This window comes from Dipodomys ordii, unplaced genomic scaffold, assembly GCF_000151885.1.
Source record: "Dipodomys ordii isolate 6190 unplaced genomic scaffold, Dord_2.0 Scaffold11, whole genome shotgun sequence".
Lineage (NCBI taxonomy): Eukaryota > Metazoa > Chordata > Mammalia > Rodentia > Heteromyidae > Dipodomys > Dipodomys ordii.
Genome location: NW_012267227.1, coordinates 12,128,321 through 12,150,399, shown reverse-complemented (window position 1 = coordinate 12,150,399; position 22,079 = coordinate 12,128,321). Strand labels below are relative to the sequence as shown.

General features: G+C 44.3%; 1 protein-coding gene across 1 annotated transcript in view; it reads left to right on the top strand.

The window, feature by feature from the left end:
• The window catches only part of Galk2 (galactokinase 2), an 83,940-nt gene extending 76,276 nt beyond the window's left edge, over positions 1-7,664 (top strand). The window contains exon 8 of the mRNA XM_013009962.1: positions 6,978-7,664. Within this exon, the coding sequence (XP_012865416.1) occupies positions 6,978-7,185 (208 nt within the window). The 3' untranslated portion in view covers positions 7,186-7,664. The remainder of the gene's footprint in view (positions 1-6,977) is intronic.
• Positions 7,665-22,079: the final 14,415 nt, after the last annotated feature.

The window sequence follows — 22,079 nt, the reverse complement described above, 5'->3', positions numbered from 1 at the left end:
TGCATGAGGCCCTGGGTTCGATTCCTCAGCACCACATAAGCAAAAAGAAAAAAAAAGCCGGAAGTGGCGCTGTGGCTTAAATGGTAGAGCGCTAGCCTTGAGCTGAAGAGCTGAGGGACAGCACCCAGACCCAGAGTTCAGGCCCCACGACTGGACCAAAAAAAAAAAATAATAAAGATAGAAGAACTTTTTAAAATGTGGTTTAAAAAAAAATCTTTAAAGCCAAGCACCAGTGGCTCGTGCCTGTCATCCTAGCTACTCAGGAGGCTGAAATCTGAAGATCTTGGTTTCAAGCCAGCCTGGCAGAGAAGTCTGAGAGATTCTTCTCTCCAAAAAGCTGGAAGTGGAGCTGTGGTTTAAAACAAGCTCAGGACTGGGCACCAGTGGCTCACACCTGTAATCCTAACTACTTGGGAGGATGAGATCTGAGGATCGTGGTTCAAAGTCAGCCCAGGCAGGAATGTCTGTGAGACTCTTATCTCCAATAAGCCACCAGAAAACCAGAAGTGGAGCTGTGGCTCAAAGTGGTACAGTACTAGCCTTGAACAAAAAAGCCCAGGGACAGTGCCCAGGCTCTGACTTCAAACCCCACAACTGGCATACACTCAAAAAAAAAAAAGTCTTTTAAAGCTGGGTATTTGTGCCTCATGTCCATAATTCCAGCTACTCAGGATGCTGAGATCTGAGGATCACAGTTTGAAGCCAGCCTGGACAAGAATGTCTGTAAGACTCTCATCTCTAATTAAGCAGCAAAAAACTGGAAGTGGAGCTGTGGCTCAAGTGGTAGAGCGCAAAGCAGCTCAGGAACAGCACCCAGGCTCCAAGTTCAAGCCCCAGGACTGGGACCAAAGAAAATTTTTTTAAGTCTTAAAAAAGTGTGCACAATTTTTTTTTTTTTTTTTTGTCGGTCATGGGGCTTGAATTCTGGGCTTGGGCGCTGTCCCTGCACTCTTCAGCTCAAAGTGAGTGCTCTACCACTTAAGCCACAGCACCACTTCTGGTATTCTAGTGGTTTTTATGGGAGATAAGAGTCCCATGGACTTTCCTGCCTGGGCTGGCTTTGAACCTCGATCCTCCTGAGTAGTTAGGATTACAGGCGTGAGCCACAGGCGCCCGGCTATGTGCATGATTTTTATGGCTATCGTAAGTGGGGTGGAAAGAACATTTTAAAAATTTGTAACTGTTGTTTTGGGAAATGCCTTTCCTTAAGGGCACCTAAAAGTGTTTGTGACTAGACTTTTCATCTGTTGTTTCCTAAGTGGGGGAAATGCGTTGTATCCAATAGAAGGAACCTTACTCCTTTCTTTAGTTGTTTGCTAAGTTCCAAAGTGAATGTCTACTTATTCCATAACCATATAAGTCTGAGTTTCCCATATAGAAAAGTTAATCTGGGTGCCAGTGGCTCACACCTGTAATCCTAGCTACTCAGGAGGCTGAGATCTGAAGATCAGGGTTCAAAGCCAGCCTGGGCAGAAAAGTCCGTGAGACTCTTATCTCCAATAAACTACTCATCCTTAGGCTCCTGATATGAATTGCTCTTGTGCTGTCATTCAACCACAGCTGGCTGGTGGTGGTACTGGGGTTTTATAGGACAGGGCAGGCTCAAAGAGAGTTGGTTGTTGATGACATTCATTTCTGTCGTGTAAATATTTATATGCCATGTGAACTTTTTTTTTTTGGGGGGGGGTCCAGTCGTGGGGCCTGAACTCTGGGCCTGGGCGCTGTCCCTCAGCTCTTCAGCTCAAGGCTAGCGCTCTACCACTTGAGCCACAGTGCCACTTCTGCCTTTTTTCTTTTTGCTTATGTGGTGCTGAGGAATCGAACCCAGGGCCTCAGGCATGCAAGGCAAGCGCTCTACCACTGAGCCACCTTCCCAGCCCTATTGTCTTATTTTTACATTTGACTTAATTATTTTTTTTTTCCTGTTGGTTAGCTGCCTTTGGAAGGCTCCCAAGAGGGAAATGCCTGGGACACACTTAGGACAACATGAGGGCCTACTGGAGAGAAAAAGGAAAAAACAGGAGGATTCTATCACTAGTGTTTGCTGGCTTTTTCTTTCGTTATTTACTGCCTTTCAGGAGAAAATCACTTTAGAGTCCTAAGAAAGGACCAAGAGTAGAAGGAAGGAAACTATAACTTAATACAGGCTATTTTTTAATTAATGTTGGAACTGTAATTTTGTGAAATGAAATAATGAAGGAATATGATGTTTGTCCAGTTTTTTAAGATCACTCACAAATGAACAAAATGTGAATTTAAACAAACAGCTAAATTCTTAAGTAGAATTTCCTGAGGAGCATGGAGCAGTTTTGAAAGGAAGTTAGTAGCATGTTATGGGTTCCCTGATTTTACTTAAGGAAAACATCGTTGGTGCCTTTTGTTTCTGTTTGGACACTTGCTGAAAGTAGAGACAATGCATGGCTGTATGTATTCCTGCTGTAATTGCCCAAGCTTCTAAGGGAGACATGTCAAAATGGAATGAACTGACTACTGAAATGAACTGGCTTTCTTGTCCTCAGAAGTCTTTCCTGGTGTGACTGTGTGCTGGGCTGCTCAGTCCTTGGCCCATCCTGCTGATCTTCGTGCAAGCACTGTGATGAAGACTTTTTATCTGAGGCATTGGGTCTCTTCTTGTTTTTTTTTTTTTTTTTTTTGGGGGGGGGTCTGGTCGTGGGGCCTGAACTCTGGGCCTGGGCGCTGTCCCTCAGCTCTTCAGCTCAAGGCTAGCACTCTACCACTTGAGCCACAGCGCCACTTCCAGCTTTTTCTGCTTTTGTGGTGCTGAGGAATCGAACCCAGGGCCTCATGCATGCAAGGCAAGCGCTCTACCACTGAGCCACCTTCCCAGCCCGCTTTGGGTCTCTTCTGCATCGCTCCAGGAGATCCAGAGACCCTGCCCCCACCCTGTGGGCTCACTGCTCTAGGCCTCTATCCTGCACGTGCTGATCTAGACCTAGTCCGAATATAGCATTTGCTCAAACCAAAGCAACTGCTCTTCAGCGATCTTATGGCCTCCATTTCTTTTTTATTGGTTAGTCATGGGGCTTGAACTCTGGGCTTGGGCACTGTCCTTGTGCTCTTCAGCTTAAGGCAAGCACTCTACCACTTGAGTCACAGTGCCACTTGCGGTTTTCGAGTGGTTTATGGGCGATAAGAGTCTCTTGGACTTTCCTGCCCTGGCTGGCTTTGAACCTCGATCCTCAGATCTCAGCCTCCTGAGTAGCTAGGATTACAGGCGTGAGTCACTGGCACCCGGCTTATGGCCTTCATTTCTAAATTAAACATAGGCAACATTTCATAATTCTTTATCTGAACAGGATTTGAAGGTTGTGGTTTCTTGAATCTAAAGCAATCTGAAAATGTTTCTAACTTGACTAAAAATTATCAAAATTGTTCTAGAAGCTCTATTTTTCTTAGTTTCTTGGCAGTTCCCAGGGATCAAAAGCTCCAAGTCCTTCTAACTAGAGAAACTGCTAATGACTGCATATTTACACAATATATTTTAGATAATAGAACAAATATATTTCAGTAGGTCCTGCCAAAACCTGGAATTATGCTTGGCTGGTATTAGATGGATATGACCTTTCTCTCAATTCAACATTTCCTAACATTATAATTAGCATTCACTCGTATAATACATAATATTTGCTCACTTTGGACTAAATGAGGTTGAGCTGAACTGCAAGGCATCACTCCTTATTTTCCCTTTTTCTAGGTTGTAGCACAGTTGGCTCTTTCTGGATTTCCTCACCATGGTTTCCATTGCCCTGTGCCTTGGAATTTAGTAAGATCTTTTTTTTTTTGGGTCCAGTCGTGGGGCCTGAACTCTGGGCCTGGACACTGTCCCTCAGCTCTTCAGCTCAAGGCTAGTGCTCTACCACTTGAGCCACAGCGCCACCTCGGCTTTTTTCTTCTTGCTTATGTGGTGCTGAGGAATCGAACCCAGGGCCTCATGCATGCAAGGCAAGTGCTCTACCACTGAGCCACCTTCCCAGCCCCTTAGTAAGATCTTTACTGTCAAATCAGGTCTGTAAAAGTAGGAAATGGTGCCTGCATAATTCATGGTATCAATATCCTTTTGAGGATAAAAGGACAAAGGGGAATGCTCTTTATCATCTCCATCCCTCAGACACACTCACCTTAGTTTTTAGGATCATGTTTTCTGATACAGAGGCTGTTCTGTTGCATGCGTGCGTGCGTGTGTGTGTGTGTGTGTGTGTCTTGGTCGTGGGGGCTTGCACTCTGGGCCTGGGTACAGTCCCTCAGCTCTTCAGCTCATTGACTCAGGGATGGGATGCATTTGTAAAAGGGCTTCTTGGAGCAAGGTGAGCACTGCTGCCTGTGGACCATGTGGCTAATGAGGTCTAGTCCATTTTCTTCTGTGGCTGTGGGGTAGAGAAACAGTGAATGAATTTATCTCTTAGAAGCACCTTCTGCTTCTGCTCTCTGGGAAACTGGTAGGAGACTCATGTGCCTTTGGCACAATTGCTACTGTTTTTTGTTTTGTTTTGTTTTTCCAGCTATAGTAGAAAAAAATCCTCTCAATCTGGCTTTAGGTTCAACTTTGAAAACGCAGTTTTCAAATACTTCAGATGAAAAAGTATAAGAATATATATGCATAGATGCCCACAAAGCCCACTAAGGACTTGGTGAATTGGGCTCAGCAAAATGGTCTTTGGGTTACAGAAAATCCACGTGGCGCGCTGACTCCTCTAGACCATGTTGTCATTGACTTTGAGGTTCACACTTTAGGGCCTTTTTTTTTTGGTCTGGTCGTGGGGCCTGAACTCTGGGCCTGGGCGCTGTCCCTCAGCTCTTCAGCTCAAGGCTAGCTAGTGCTCTACCACTCGAGCCACAGCAACACTTCCAGCTTTTTTTCTTTTTGCTTATGTGGTTCTGAGGAATCGAACCCAGGGCCTCATGCAAGGCAAGCGCTCTACCACTGAGCCATCTTCCCGCCCCTTTAGGGCCTTTTTGAGATGTTTCAAGGACACCATAGTTTCTCCCATAGTGACAGGTAGTTATTGATGTGAGTTATATATGACAATAAAAAAAATTAATCAAGGGGCTGGGAAGGTGGCTCAGTGGTAGAGTGCTTGCCTTGCATGCCTGAGGCCCTGGTTCGATTCCCCAGCACCACATAAGCAAAAAGAAAAAAAAAAGCCAGAAGTGGCACTGTGGGCTCAAGTGGTAGAGCGCTAGTCTTGAGCTGAAAGCTGAGGGACATCACCCAGGCCCAGAGTTCAGGCCCCATGACCGGACCCAAAAATAAAAAAAAATTAATCAACCAACTGCCAGCTTAGGCATTTAGAGTAATCCCAGAAATTTTGTAGCCTATATTAAGAGAAAGGAATTTGGGCACAATGCAGCTACTGGACTACAGCTGAATGTTTGAGAGATATGCAGTGATTAGTAATCTTATTGTCTGTAAGTATTTTGTAAAAAATCTATTCTTGCTTGAAAAACATACATACATATATATAATTTGTGTCAGTTGTGGCCCTTGAACTCAGGGCCTGGGCACTGTCCCAAAGCCCTTTCATTCCCAAAGCTCTTTCATTCAAGGTGAGTGCTGTACCACTTTGAGCCATAGCTCCACTTCCATTTTCTGATGGTTTCTTGGAGATAGGAGTCTCATGGACTTTCATGTCTGGGCTGGCTTTGAACTGTGATCCTCAGATCTCAGCCTATTGACTAGTGAGGATTACAGGCATGAGCCACCAGTGCTTGGCCTGAAAAACACAGTAAGACAAAGATGAAAAGAAATCAGTTGAGAGGATTCAGGGGGAAATGATTTAGTAGAGTGTAATAATTCTGATGGATAATTCTAGGGATAACCCTGTATTGATAATTTTCCAGGAAGTAAAATAGCTCATTTAGATGGAAGAGAGGGATATAACTGTGGTAAACTAATTAGAGTGTTTTTAATCTGCGACTAATTTGGAGTAAATTTCGTTAGGAAGATACATTGGGAGGATAAGTAGACTTGTCAGAGTAAGTTATGTCTTTCAAAGATGAGCAACCCTTGCCCTCGATATAAGCCTTTTCACTACGGATCAGATCTCACCTCTGAAACTGTGCCTGCCTCTTTGAAACCTTGTGTTGCTGGGTGGCAGCTTGTATAGCTGACTCCATCTCAATCAGACACCTCCCGCCTGATGGAAATCCCAAATCCAGTGGTCGCAACAGCTGTGGCACGTGCAAGGAAGAGGTAGGACAGCACATCCTCCTTGGGGAAAGTTCTGCACCGTTTTCAGTTAGTAATGTCACCAGCCAACCTAGAGTATAACAATGCAGGAATGTCAGAACAAAGCCAGGCAGGCAGTTCTATGGGCATGGTCTCTTTATTTTTATTGTTGAGGTGCTGAGGATTGAACCCAGGGCCTCCTGCATGCCAGGCAAGCACTCCACCACTGAGCCATAGTCCTAGTACTAGGAGTCTGATTCTTTTAGTTGAACTATCTATGCCTAAAAAATGCATCTGAAACAATACTGTAGGAAGCCCCCGTCTTGTATACTATGTGCCTTTAACATAAACTCCTTTTAATTGCTGCCTGTCTTCCTGATTCACCTGTAAGCTTGCTTACAAGTCTTCACGTGGCTGCTTTATGGAATTAAGGCCACAGTGTGGCTAGTGCCAAAGTCCATGAGATGAAAACATTGCTAACAATTACTACTGGCAGTCAAAACGAGGCATTAGCTTTAGATACAACTGAAGCGCTTCAGTGTAGCTCAAGTCGTAGAGCACTTGTCCTGAGTTCAAACCCCAGTATTGCCAAAAGAAAAAAAGAACAATCTGAATCCCATTCTAAACCAGTACAAATTGCTTTATGTCCTAAAATGTCTGACAGCATGCCCAGCTATCCCACATGCTCTCATCTCAGAACCTGGCATGCTGCGTGCCGCTGTAAGCCCCAAGCAAATCGCTCTTCTTTCCATTTGTAGGTGCTGATGTTTTTTCTCGCTCATTGTTTTAGGAAGTTCGGGGCTCAAGGGTCGCGACTCACTGGAGCAGGCTGGGGAGGCTGCACCGTGTCCATAGTACCTGCTGACAAGCTGCCGGATTTCCTAGCAAACGTGCAGGACGCTTACTACAAGAGACGCCATCACAGCGAAGCACCCGAGAAGCAGAATTTGTTTGCTACCAAACCTGGAGGCGGGGCACTGGTTTTCCTGGAGGCCTAAACAATGTAAAAAATCTCAGAGAAACTATTTAGGGCATTTAGAAACTGGCAAGACTTGCTATGCCACAGTAAATTAATCTTCTTTCTGTTTTATATTATGATGAATGGTTGCTATGATCAAGCTGTACTTCCAAAGAAATGGCTGAAAGCTTTCTACACTTTATAATCATTATTTTTCCATCTTAAAATATGTGGGTTTTTTTTTCAATCAATAAGAGCCAAGATTATGCTTGGATAGACCTTTGAAAAGGATGATTTACTGGTAAACACACTGAACTGGACTTGCAGTAAACATGCTGCTACATTCAAATTGATACACATTAAAACAGAGTCACTCTTGGTCTCCTTCCAATTTCTTCCACAGAGTTGTCCTCTGATCTTGGGGAGGAGGATCCTGAAGATGATGATGGTGATTCCATACAGCGTCTCTCACGATCTGCCTCAATATGCTATGAAAATAAAGATTCACAGATTTTCTTAGACATTGTATACCTGAATGTGAAATTTCCCCAACTATAAATTCAGTAAGGGTCACCTATTTATTTTCTTTTTGCAAAAAAGACAGATTTAAGAAGAAAATCCAAGGTTCATCTAAATCTTAAAAATATTGGCTCATGCCTGTAATCCTAGCTACTTAGGAGTCTGAGAGTTGAGGATTGAGGTTCAAATCTAGTCCAGGCAAAAAATTATACTTTTTTTTTTTTTTTGTCAGTGGTGGGGCCTGAACTCGGCCTGGGCGCTGTCCCTCAGCAATTTAGCAAGCGCTCTACCACTTGAGCCACAGCTCCACTTCCCAGGCAAGAAATTAACCATCAATGTTGGGCGCTGGTGGCTCATGCTACGCCTGTAATCCTAGCTACTCAGGAGGCTGAGATCTGGGGATGGAAGTTCAAAGGCAGCCCAGGCAGGAAAGACTGTGAGACTCCTATCTACAATAAACCACCAGAAAACCGGAAGTGGCGCTGTAACTCAAGTGGTAGAGTGCTCGCCTTGAGCTGAAGAGCTGAGGGACAGCGCTCAGGCTCAGAGTTCAAGCCCCATGACCGACAAAAAAAAAAGAAATTAACCACCAAAACAGCCAGAAGTAGCACTGTGGCTCAAGTGGTCAAGCACTAAATCTTTATTTGAGCAAAACAGCTCAGGGGCCAGTGCTCAGGCCCTGAGTTTAAGCCCAAGGACCAACCAAAAAGAAAAACTTTTCGCTGGTCAGAAGCAAGGAATGGGGTGAATGGGATTGTTACTAAGTAAGTAAAACTGAGATTATCTTAAATTTGCATATGGATGTTTACATAGCAAGAGTGAATTCTATTGCAGAGACAGGCAGGATGGTGTCTCACACCTATAATCCCAGCCACTTAAGAGATGGAGGCCCACCTGGGCAAAAAATTAACAGGATCCAGATCTCAACCAACAAGCTGAGCGTGATGTGTGTCTGTGATCCCTGCTACAAAGAAAGCATGGGGAGGAGGACTGTGGTCTGACGCCAGCTTAGGGAAACACTTGAGACCTTATCTAATGCAAGAATCAAAGCAAAAAGTTGTTGCGGGCCAGGCTCAAGTGGTCAGAGCCCCTGTATGTGGCAATCAAAAGGCCCTGAGTTCGGCAATCAAAAGGCCCTGAGTTCAAATTGAACTGCCAAATAATAATAACAAAAGCAACATGAAGGTGTTCTGGTGCTGGAACATGGTTGTGACCATTCAATACTGTCGGGTGGGGCACCGGTGGCTCATGCCTGTAATCCTAGCTACTCAGGAGGCTGAGATCTGAAGGTCGCAGTTCAAAGCCAGTCTGGGCACGAAAGTCCGTGAGGCTCTTATCTCCCTCCAATTAACCACTAGAAACTGGAAGTGGTGCTGTCGTTCAAGTGGTAGAGTGCTCGCCTTGAGCTAAAGAGCTGAGGGACAGCACTCAGGCCCAGAGTTCAAGCCCCACAACTGACAAAAAAAAAAATACTGTCGGGTGTCTATTTGCAAAGCAAGAAAGAATTCTCCATCTGCAGGAAGAAAGCATACCAGTTGATGTAGGAAATTCTCATAGTCAGCTTTAGCTTCGAAAGGTTTCTTGGTAGACATTTCTTGGAGCCTAATCATGAAATAAAGAAAAATGGTAACCAAACTGATTATCTTTTTACCATCTAATATCCAACATTTGCAAAGCATTAAATCTGCTCTGCATTTGCTAGGCAGTTTACACAGAAAGTTTCCCAAGATGGTTGAACGAACTTGGGAGACGTGTGAAACATTGCACAGAGAAACAGATGAGGGCCAGGTGCTGATGGCTCACGCCTGTAATCCTAGCAACTCAGGAGGCTGAGACCTGAGGATCACGGAAGTCAGCCAGGGAAGGAAAGTCTTTAAGACTCTTATCACCAATAACCTTCTCAGAAAAAGCCAGAAGTTGCACTGTGGCTCAATTGGTAGTGTACTAGCCTTGAGCACAAAGAGGCTCAGGGACAGCTCCCAGGCCCTGTGTTCAAGCCCCAGGACCGCGGGGGACTGGGGGGAAGGGGGAGAGATAGTTGAGGTAAAAATAGCAAAAAAAAGGTCTCTCTGGCCATATATGGTTTATAATTAAAATCTCACAGCAAATTCCAGTTGAAACAATTATTTTTCCAAGGACCTCTGGTAGGAAGTAGAACTTTCTGGACAGTAGAACCCCTTGCAGGGCATTTGGGTTTGTGACCCTGTCTCAGTGGTTAATCCAAGTACCCCACGCATTCTCCATCTCTGCCACCACCCTCATCAGAACTCAAAAACAAAGCTGAGCACTGACGGTTCAACACCTGTAATCCTGCCCATGCAGGAAAGTCTTCAAGACTTAGCTCCAATTAACTACCAAAGCAGGGGAAAATGCTGTCCGGACAGTGGTGGCTCATGTCTGTAATCCTAGCTACTCAGGAGGCTGAGATCTGAGGATCATGGTTCAAAGCCAGCCTGTTCAGGAAAGTCTGAGACTCTTATCTGCAAATAACCACCAGAAAACCGGAAGTGGCGCTGTGGCTCAAGTGGTAGAGCGCTCGCCTTGAGCTGAAGAGCTGAGGGACAGCGCCCAGGCCCAGAGTTCAAGCCCCATGACCTACAAAAAAAAAGCTGCAAGTGGAGGTATGGTTCAAGTCGTAGAGCAGAAAGGCTCAGGGACAGTGCCCAGATTCTAAGTACAAATCCCAATAATGGCACAAATACAGATGAAGGGCAAAGTAGAAAACCCTGGTTTTCTAGTTGATATATTTTGATACGTGTTGATATATGTTGTGGTTCAGCTACAAATGATCCTAAGCACTACAAAGCTGAATGAGAAACAAACCTGCCAATTTCCTGGTCGATTCTTTCCTGTCGCTCTCTCAGGGCTTTTATTTCTTCAGCAATTGTGTGCTTTCCACTATAAAAATCAAAGTTTGGGGTGAAATGTTAAAGCAGGCGATTGTAACTGAGAAAGAATAAGTCCAGGACTTGCTCTCTGCATGTCGGTAAGAGTTCTTTCCAGACCTGCCCTTCCTCTGGGACGGCGTAGTCAGTGGACGCTGCGTGCTTTCCCTTGGTGAAGTGTGCATTCTGACTTTCCTGCCCTGGCTGCTGAGCGTGGCCTGTCAGTGTGTGCCTCTGCTCGTGTGGGTGTGGGGTGTTGCGGGGGGAGAGGAAGAAGTTAGATAGAGGGGGGCTGGTTGCTCCTCCCTGTCCCCAAAGCTAAGGGTGTCTGTCCTTTCTCCCTGCTTAAGGCAACAGAAATCTTAGGCAGTCACGGTGATACCCCGGGCAGAACAGAACCCTACCAATTTTTTGTCTTGTAAACACTCCCTTCCTTGTGCAGAAATATACCACGACTGGCCATCAGCAGTCATTCTCATGAAGACAGGAAGCTTGCAGCGTTCCCCAAGAGACCGCACACACCCCAGAACTACCACAGAAGGGTCTCTGCTTGTTTTCCAGCTCAGCCTTGTACAGGGATAATGCCCTGTCTGTGTTGCAGGAGGCCTGTCTATGTTGGGGTGTACAATACCCTCACCTATCCCACAGGAAGGCTTCCTTCCTTCTGTAGCTCCTAGCACTTGCCACAGTTCCTTGGTTCCAACTCACATCTTTAATTCTTACCTGAAAAGAATCTCCTTCAAGCCAGAGATGTTCAGAAACAACGCTCCTCATCAGTAAAAGAAAGAGCTAAGCCTAGATGATTTCTAGGATTGCCTCCAGTTATTGGGGGGGGGGAAGAACATTTTATATTGAATAATGGCATGGCATGAACTTACATCCTAAAATCCTTTTTGTTCTTTGCAAATTGTATTTTTGCCTCCTTGATAACATCACGGTATGTCGGAGCAGGTAATGTGCGAGGCTGAGGGTTAAGGAAGGAGTTTCACGCAGGAACATTTGGGAGAGGGAACAGAGTCCTTCACAGGGAACAATCCACGGGGCTCATCTGGCCTGCGCCTCTGCGTAGGAGAGGTCCCTGGTGGCAACGTGAACGTCGCGTGTGCAGTTCCACGGCCGCCATCCACCTTCAGGTCTCGCTAGCCCCCATGTCCCATCCCTGGGACCACAGCCACCCCGGGCTACTGTCATTTAACACTGTGCTCAGCCCCGGAATTCTTTTTGTGTTAAAATGTATGTGTTTTTTTTGTTTTGTCGGTCGTGGGGCTTGAACTCTGGGCCTGGGCGCTGACCCTGAGCTCTTCAGCTCAAGGCAAGCGCTCTACCATCCACTTGAGCCACAATGCCACTTCTGGTTTTCTGGTGGTTTGTTAGAGATAAGAGTCTCACAGACAGGCTGGGAAGGTGGCTCAGTGGTAGAGTGCTTGCCTTGCATTGCCAGAGGCCCTGGGTTCGATTCTTCAGCACCACATAAGAAAAAAGAAAAACACTGGAAGTGGCACTGTGGCTCAAGTGGTAGAGCGCTAGCCTTGAGCTGAAGAGCTGAGGGAGAGCGCCCAGGCCCAGAGTTCAGGCCCCACGACTGACAATATATATATGTATATATATACATATACATATATATATATATATATATACATTTTTTAGAGACCTCAACAACGTCCTTATCTCCATTGAAGTAACTGAGAAATATAAGTAACATCATGATAAGCTTGAGTTAAATTCATCCCTCTCCCTCTCCCTCCTTCTCTATCCCTCCCCTCTCCCTCTCCCTCCCCCCCTCCCTCTCTCTTCCCCCTCTCCCTCTCCCTCTCTCTCTCTGTCTCTTCTCTCTCTCATTGGTTGTGGGGCTTGATCTCAGGGCCTAAGAGCTGTCCCTGAGCTATTCTGCTCATGACTAGCATTCTACCACTTTAAGCCACAGCGACACTTCCGGTTTTTGAGTGGCTACTTGGAGATCAATCTCCTGGGGACTTTTCTGCCCATACTGGCTTCAAGCCACCATCCTCAGATCTCAGCCTCCTGAGTAGCTAGGATGACAGGCATGAGCCCACTGGTGCCCTGCTTCATGACTCCTCTTGTACACATAAACTGACATGTTTGCTTGAAACCCCTCTTGAACAACTATTAAAAGCTAATAAAAAAATGATGAAAATGTACGTCTTATATAAATGATTGAGAAAATAATTGCAGTTATTCAAAATTTGAACGTGAAGTTCTTAAAGCCAAGGGAGCCAATGAGCACCTGCTTCCCGCTTCCCTGGCAACGATTTGCCCGCCCCACCAGGAGTGATGGAGAGCTTCCTCCTGGCAGCCATAAGCGCTGTCCACAGCAGTCTTCAGCAGCAGCCATCTGGCTGGCTGCAGGGGGACCCGGGGACGCAGACCCGACCTCCACCGTGAGCAGGAGGGATGACCTTGCTCCTGGAGCAGCGCCAGCATTCTCGGATACACACTCGTACATCTCAGGTTTCTATGTAGGACTAGACTGCAGAATGTCATTTTTCTTTAAAGAAAGAGATGGACCTCATTGAATGTCACAACCTTGGTACACAATCCTGAGCTTACAGTTGCTTACAGAGCTTCCAGTGACAAGCCAGGGTGGGGACAGTGCCTGGCACCCCTAGGAGGTGGCCAGCACCGCCCCTGGTATCAGTGAGGAACCCCCCCCGCCCCCCCGCAGGCTGTGAGGACTCAATCAACACGGGAAAGCAAACAGACAAGGTGTAAGCGTTTCCTCCCCGCTCTCTAGGTCTTCTTATCTTTTTGGCTTTCCTCTATCCTTCCATGGAAATGGATTCTAGAAAGAGGTCCAGAGACTGGAGACTGGGGTCCAGATCTGTATCTACACTGAGCGCTTAACCATTTAAGGCAAGGGAGCAACAGAGTTGACCAGGCCTGTCCTTTTCCCTTCATCTGTGAACTCTGAGGGCTCAGGCACCTTTACCCACAGCCCCTTCCCCTTCAGTTAGGATCTTCTATAAAGAAGGATAGACTAAGTTTGAGCCTATGGGATGCAATTCAAGGTTTTTCTTTTTCTTTCTTTCTTTTTTTGTCAGTTGTGGGGCTTGAACTCAGCCTGGACACTGTCCCTGAACTCTTCAGCTCATAGTGAATGCTCTACCGCTTGAGCTACAGCGCCACTTCTGGTTTTCTGGTGGTTTATTGGAGTTGAGTCTCATGGCCTTTCCTGCCTGGGCTGGCTTTGAACTGTGATCCTCAGATCTCAGCCTCCTAAGTAGCTAGGATTACAGGCGTGAGCCACTGGCCCCCAGCTGGAATTCAAGGATTTTCAAAGGTAGAAAATTTATTACTGGATATGGAAACTGGATGAGAGACAGGGAAATGAAGAGATAACCAAACATGGCTAAGATAATGATAGCACCATTATACAAAGGTTGCAAAAGTCTGTCAGTTTGAAGGGTATATTATAATGGACAAGAAATATTTTAGTAATAAGCATTTTCAATAAGAAACCCGCAATAACTGCAGCTAGCCATGGAAGCAGATAGGAATTTGAAAACTTCTAGAGGAGGTAGTGGAAACAATGCGAAAAGATGAAAATCTGAGGGACAGTGCAAAAAGAAAGGGAGACCAGAGTTCCTGGAAGAAGACCACACTGTAAGGGGGAGAGGGAAGAGAGCAGGAAAGCATGTGCTGAGACAGTGGCTGGAAGGTACTGGAACTGGTACTGGATAATGGCACAGTGGCAGAGAAGCACTAGTTAAGAAAAGATTTGCATGGCACTGGTGGCTCACACCTGTAATCCTACTTACTTGGGAGGCTGAGATCTGAGAATCAGGTTTGAAGCCAAACCTGGGCAGGAAAGTCTGTGAGACTCAATAAACCACCAAAAAAAAAAAAAAAAAAAGCCAGAAGTGGAGCTGTGGCTCAACTGGTAGAGAGCTAGCCTTGGATAAAAAAAAGCTCAGGGACAAGACCCAAGCAAGTACTGAGCACAGGCTGAGTGCTAGGCATCGTTCTAGGCTCTGGAGATTTAAGAGTGACAAGACATTCTAGATTTCCACCCTCGCAGGACTTATATTTTAAGTGTGCGCATGTGTGTGTTTTGGAGCTGGAGAAAGGCACATGGGAGACAAAAGAGGCATATTCCTATCCCTCCCATACCCAAGGGCAAGGGTGCTGCCATCCCACATGTCAAATTTCCATCTTTAATCCCCCCCCCCCACCTTAGCCTTGTGGAGGCTGGTATCTGGCAGCATTGGAAGAAAAGGCTCAGCAATCTTCCTGAATCAAGCCATGTCTGTTTTACATTTTATTTTTTGCTATGTCAAGTGGCTGACAGTCTACAACTTCTCTGAGTAAAAGCTGCAGAAAAATGACTATCATTCTTATAGTATAATTAGTGATGTACTTTCCCTAGTGTAGATGCCTCTCCAGCTGCTTCAGCTTCATGGGAATAAACTTTTTCCTATTATGTACTCCTCAGAGAGAGAGCCTGTTAACAGTTTCAAAGAAGCTGGGTGCTGGTGGCTCAAACCTATTAACCTAGCTACTCAGGAAGCTGAGATCTGAGGTTTACAATTCGAAGTAACCCCCCAAGCAGAAAAGTCTCCGGGAGACTCTTATTTTCAATTAACCACTCAAAAAAACTGAAGTGGTGCTGTGGCACAAAGTGGTAGAGCACTAGCCTTGAGCAAAAGAGCTTAGGGACAGTGCCCAGGCCCCAAATTCAAGCCCCATGACCAAAAAAAAAAAGTTTCAAAGATTTTATTATTCTATGAAGTTACACTGCACTCACAAGTATAGCTCCATGATTAAGTAGTGAGGGAGATGATAAGTTTTCCACATTGAATTAATTGGGGTTTCTAAGAAAATACTAATGGTACTGAAATAAAGAGTTATGTTTTATTTCTTATAAGTTATTAATTTTGAACAGATGGCTTCATTCAAGTGAACTGGGTATATGGGCTTTATAAAGTCATTGAGATTATTTACACCGTTTGGTCATGGTTGTACATTTGCACTGTGTGGTGAGGTTCTGGGCTATATTATGTGGGTGTTGACTAGGACTTCAGCATTTTCTTGTCCTACTGAACGGTGATGGTTTTCAGTAGACTTCTGTTCATGTGTGTTAATGATTGTCCTAATTTTTATTCCCTTCAGATATTTAAAGCCATCATTATTTTTTCCCCAACCGTAGAAAAATAAGGGTACAAAAACTTATAAATTGTAAGTAGCGGCTCTACTCGATTCCTCGGGGATGACTGCCTGAATTGGCCCCACACTTCATTTTCCCAGGCACTACTACGTGGAGGAGGAGTCATTTAGGGACAGATAAATGGTCCTCTTCTAGGTCTTTACCACTGCTATGGCTTGGAGGCAACAAAGACTGAGATATCCTAAAGACCTGAATTAAGTTTCTAGAGTCTTTGGACTCTTTTGTTTGTTTGTTTTGTTTTGTTTTGTTGGTCATGTGGCCTGAGCTCTGGGCCTGAGCACTGTCCCTCAGCTCTTCAGCTCAAGGCTAGCGCTCTACCACTTGAGCCACAGCGCCACTTCTGGCTTTTTCTGCTTATGTGGTGCCTCATGCATGCAAGGCAAGAACTCTACCACTGAGCCACCTTTCCAGTTCCTTTGGTCTCCTTTTAGAATTACAGAATATGCAGAAATAAAGGATCTTCGAAATCATGGGTCCAGTTGCTGGCTCACACCTGTTAATCCCAGCTGCTCAGGAGGCTGAGATCTGAAGATTATGTTCCAAAACCAGCCTGGGGAAAAAAGTCCAATTTACCCACCCCAAAAAAGCTGGAAGTAGCCGGACACTGGTGGCTCACGCCTATAATTCTTGCTACTCAGGAGGCTGAGATCTGAGGATCATAGTTCAAAGCCAGCCTGGGCAGGAATGGCCCAATAAACCACCAGAAAACCAGAAGTGGCACTGTGGCTCAAGTGGTAGAGGGCTTGCCTTGAGCTGAAGAGCTGAGGGACAGCGGCCAGGCCCAGAGTTTAAGCCCCACGACCAACAAAAAACAAACAAACTGGAAGTAGAGCTGTGGATGAAGCGGCAGAGAAAAAGCTAAGGGAGAGAGAAAGCTAAGCTTGAAAGAAAAAGCTAAGGGAAAGAGTCCAGGCCTTGAGTTCAAGCTCCAGAACCAACACATATGCATGCATGCATGTACACATCTACACACACACATACACAGAGATTCCCTGACATTCAAAGATCATTTAGCTACTTGAAAATGAAGTTTTCCTGTTAAAACTAAAGTAAAAAAATACCTATGATGATATATTTATTGTTAAATGAGTCGACTCCACAAGTGTTTGCTTTAAAGATTGTGTAGAGATGAAATAGGAGAAGGTTCTGTGTTGGAGCTCACGTAAATAGGAAGAATCTCTTATTCAATCCACCAAGGGACTCCGCACTGGAGAGTGTGTGGTCATGTGGTGATAAACTTGTAGAAGGAAAAGGACCAAAGTGATTTGCCTGCATGTAATTCTGCCCAGTGAGTGAGTGATCCTGAGTTTGCTCACTTAGCTGATGGCAACAGTGAGCTGTGATTCACTCGGGGAGACAACAGGCTGCCTCTGTCAGGAAACAGGGCCAAATGAAGACGAGGAAGGGCCTCCTGAACAGGCAGCTAGCTTCCTTTTGCTTTTTAGGACAGGTTAAGAATAAGAATCCTGATGTCTTTCTCATTCTTGCAGCTGTACGTGCACCAATTTGGAAACCTCTATACTCCATGCCTTTGGTGTTCATCAAAGTCTCTGGTGAGAAGCCGGTGGGAGAGAAGGAAGGTTAGAGTGGAAGGAGATATAGCTGAGTCCTCACCTGGGCTGCAACCATTTTTTATTTTATACACTGAGCTTTCTGGTACATTTTTATTTGAACGAAGGAGCCACAGATAAAACATGTCTGAAACTCTTTGGAGGAGCCTAGAAACCCATGACTAACAATTCTGATTAATGCTTAAAATGGAACAATGAACATTACACTCTCAAAGATAGCCTTTTAGCTGAGAGCTAAGTATCTAAGTTTACCGGGTTTTTTTCCTCTTTGAACTCAGAGACTCATGCTCAGTTTTCCTGTTCAAGGGTGGTGCTCTACCACTTGAGCCACATGGATGTCCACTTCTAGTTGTTTTGATGATTTACTGGAAGTTACGAGTCAGCCTAGGCTGACTTTAGAATGCAATCCTCAGATCTCAGCCTCCTAAATAGCTAGGATTACAGGTGTGAGCCACCAGCACCCAACTAGTATACACATTTTCAGATTTCTGAGATTTATGTTTGTTTCATTTTGCTTACATGCAAAATGACAGCATCAGTGCTGAAACAGAAAACAAGTTAGCCAAATATGCTACAAAAGTTCTGTACAATGGTCAAAAATGCATTGAATTTCTTTTTAAATTAAGACACTTAAACTGAAACTCTGAGTTTTCAATAGTTTTCAGAAACTGATCATATGAAAGCAAAGTATAAAAAAAGGATATGGTTCTTTGGATATCTGAGTGAGTCTAAACTTGGTTGGTTTAGCAGTTCTGAAATTACCACCTGGTTCATGCATCCTCAGGTAATATAAAATCAGCGGACTCTGACCTCCAAAATTGAAGAGAACGCGGCAAAACTCGGGCCCCAAGCTCCTGTAATGGGACTGGAAGAGGAAAAAACAAAGTGAGCCAGATACCGCCTATGTGTTCTTAAAGAACAGTAAATAAATTAACTGTGTTATACGTATGAATCAAATTATTGGAAAGGAAATTCTACAAAGCATCCTTTTTTTTTTTATTTGAGATGGAGTCAGTTCTGGAATTTGCTTTGTGGATAAGGCCACTGTCCTCTCTTCTATCCTCTGCCTCAACCTCTGGAGTGCTGTAATTGCAGGCATAGGCCACCATATCTGGCAGAACATCTTAAACGGAATTTACTGACGTATGAATCTCTGAATAGGTGCAGAAAGGCTTTTTGTTGCATTACTGAGAATTGAACTTGTGACCTTGCTCACTCAGCTCACTCACCCAGCTACCACTTGAGCCATGCTTCCAGCCCTGCTTTCTGCTGCTTATTTTGGAGATGGGAGTTTAGCAAACCTGTCTGCTTTGGCTTGCTTGAGCTGTGATCTTCTGGATCTCAGCTTCCTGATAGCTAGAATTACAGTCATGAACCATCACTACCTATCTTCTCCTATCTTTGTGATTGGTCATCAAGTCCAAATGTAGGTCAACAGAGATTACTTAGTCTGAACAATGGAAAAAATAAATAAATGAAGAAAATGAACAAGCCAGGTTAGGAAAGACTAATGAAAAAATAATGGCATAAACTTTTCCAATCTCCTGGAAAACAAGTCCCAGAGGTTTGACAAATTCTGAGTCGGATAAATTCATGTCTAGACACATCATAGACAAAATGTCTAAAGACAGAGAAAATCTTTAAAAGCAACGGGAGAAAAACAACCCATCACCTATCCAAGAATCTTCCTAACAACAACCAGTGGCACTGTTACACCAAGAAAGCCAGGAGGCAGTAGACTGCACAATCAAAGTGCCTTGGGGACAAAATTTCTGTGGAGCAAGGACTGCATGTGAAGAAAACAAATGTATTTGTTCTGAGATTCTTTTTTTTTTGGTAGTGGGGCTTGAACTCAGGGCCTGGGTGCCGCCCCTGAGCTTTTTTTTTGCTCAAGTCTAGTGCTCTACCACTTCAAGCCACGGCTCCAATTCCAGTTCTCTGATGGTTGACTGGAGATAAGAGTCTAAGGGATTTTCCTGCCCAAGTTGGCTTTGATCTGAGATCCTCAGGTCTCAGTCTCCTGAGTAGCTAGGATTACAGCCTCAGCTACCAGCACCCAGTTTGAGATTCTATTCTTATATTCTATTCTTACAGGAGCTCTTCAATAGAGCAACTATACTTTAAGTCTTTCCTTCCTCTTTGTTGTGCAAAGATGTTATTTTGGGGGGCTGGGAAGGTGGCTCAGTGGTAGAGTGCTTGCCTTGCATGCTTGAGGCCCTGGGTTCAATTCCTCAGTACTACATAAGCAGAAAAAGCCAGAAGTGGTGTCATAGTTCAAGTGGTACAGCACTAGCCTTGAGCTGAAGAGCTGAGGGACAGTGCTTAGGCCCAGAGTTCAGGCCTCATGACTGACAAAAAAAAAGATGTCATTTTGGGTTCTACTTTCTGTGGGGAAACAACATTACATTTTTGTTTGCTTTACTGAGACATAGAATTCTCTTAGATTTCTTTTGCTTTATGGACACTTTTCTATGTCTTTTTTTATAAATAACATATGTGTCAGAATTCCTATATTTTGTAAGATATATATTGAAGATGCAATAACCCATATATATATGTGTGTGTGTATATTCATGTGAATCTGGCTAATTCCAATGACAGTATATTGCAAATTAAACGAAAACTTTAAAAAGTAATCACTATTCTTCAAACCTTTTTTGTTGGTCGTGAAATTTGTACTTCCTTGATTTCGGGTCTTTTATATCCTCTTAGGTTCTCCATAATTTGTGCCATATTGGAATGTATAGCTAAAACAGAGAAGAAAATACTTCTTAAAATTCGGCTTTATTTTCCTTTCACAAAAAGCTTGCTACCTTTTTTGCTATTAGCAGTAAACTTTAAATGGAAAGATGTAAGTATGGATAAGAAAGAGTTAAAGTATTATTATTATAGCATGCCCAGTCAGAGGAAATAAATATTTCATCCCATATTTTTACTAAGTAGGGATTTAAGTGGCGCTGTGGCTCAAGAGCGCTAGCCTTGAGCTGAAAAGCTCAGGGACAGTGCCCAGGCCCAAAGTTCAAGCCCCACGACCAAAAACAACAACAACAAAAACTACTAAGTAGGATTTAGAGTCTATAAAGTTCATTCATTTATATTATAGCTATCATTTTCACAAAACTATTCAGTGAAATGAGTAACACTGTCCACAATTTACAGAAAACTAAAGTGCAGGAAATGTCATGACTCGTTTAAGCCATTGTTTATGAAGCAGTGGAGGAGAATTAAGTGTCCAGAGTTCCTTCTGTGACCCTCTAGCTAAGAGCAATATGTATGTGGCTGGGAGCTCTGGTGTCATAGTCCACTTTTCCAACAACATATCCAGAAAAGGAAAGATACGATCCTCTTTTTTTCTTTTTTGTTTTTGTTGGTAATGGGGCCTGCACTCTGGGCCTGGGCGCTGTCCCTCAGCTCTTCAGCTCAAATCTAGTGCTCTACCACTTTGAGCCACAGTGCTACTTTCAGCTTTTTCTGCTTATGTGGTGCTGAGGAATCGAACCCAGGGCCTCACGCATGCAAGGCAAGCGCTCTACCACTGAGCCACCTTCTCAGCCCGATGATCATCTTTCTTTTCCACCAGCATGAGTATGCATGAAAGTACTGAAGGTATCTTTCACATCTTAAAAGAGAAAACTGTAACATTTAAACACCTATGTCAACCAACTTAAAAATACAAACTAGGTCTCTAATATACCTTAGCCCAGAACAAAGAGAAAAGATTACTTGTTAGTGTTGGTTTAGATTCTGGCACTGACAGTTACCAGGGAGACTCATTCAGTCTAGGGGGTATAATGTTGATGACAAACTTCTTGTAAGAGTTGAAGAGAGCCACCTGAACTGACTTCTCACATACATCAGGAAACATTAGACATTAGCCTCCTGGAATACGAGAGATAGATAAGCGTTTAACACCACAAAAGTTGAAAAGTTTGGGTAGTAAACAATCTACGCTTTGAATTTGGAATAAAATCAAGCCAAGCTGGAGTCAGAATGAGCAAGAGTGGCAAAGCATATGATTTTTTTTAGCTGGGCACTGGTGGCTCATGCCACCATGGCTAAGATCTGAGGATCATGGCTCATAGTCACCTCAATCAGGAAAGTCCATGAGACTCCTATCTCCAATTAACCAGGAGAAAATGGGAAGTGGTGCTGTGGCTCAAGTGGTAGAGCGCTAGCCTTGAGCTGAAGAGCTGAGGGACAGCGCCCAGGCCCAGAGTTCAGGCCCTACGACTGGAAGGAAAAAAAAAAGAGTATAATCTTTTAAAATTTCTCTGTGTTAAGCTGGACCCAATAGCTCAACTGTACTTCCAGTTACATGGGAGGCAGACATGGGGTGGGGATCACAATTAGAGCCTAGTCTGGGGGAAAAAGTTGTCCAAACTCCATCTCCATTAAACTGACGTTGGCAAAGTGCTGCGCATGTGCTGTTTCAGCTAAGGGGGAAGTGCAGTGGTAAGCAGCTGTCATCCTTGGTAAGAACTGCAGCTCAGGCAGAAAGGGAGGCCATATTTGGAAAAGAAGCAATGATAAAAGAAGCAAAGAAGCTAGAGCATGGCTCATGTGGTACAAGGGTATATAGGCCAATGCAAGGCCTTGAGTTCAATCCCTAATTTTTTGGGGAAAAAAAAGTTGCTCAGTTTTAAATCATTCTTCAAAACAAAACAAACAAACAAAAAGCAAACAGCCAGGCACCAGTGGCTCAGCCTGTAATCCTACCTACTCAGGAGGCTGAGATCTGAAGACCATGGTTCAAAGCCAGTCTGGGCAGTAAAGTCCT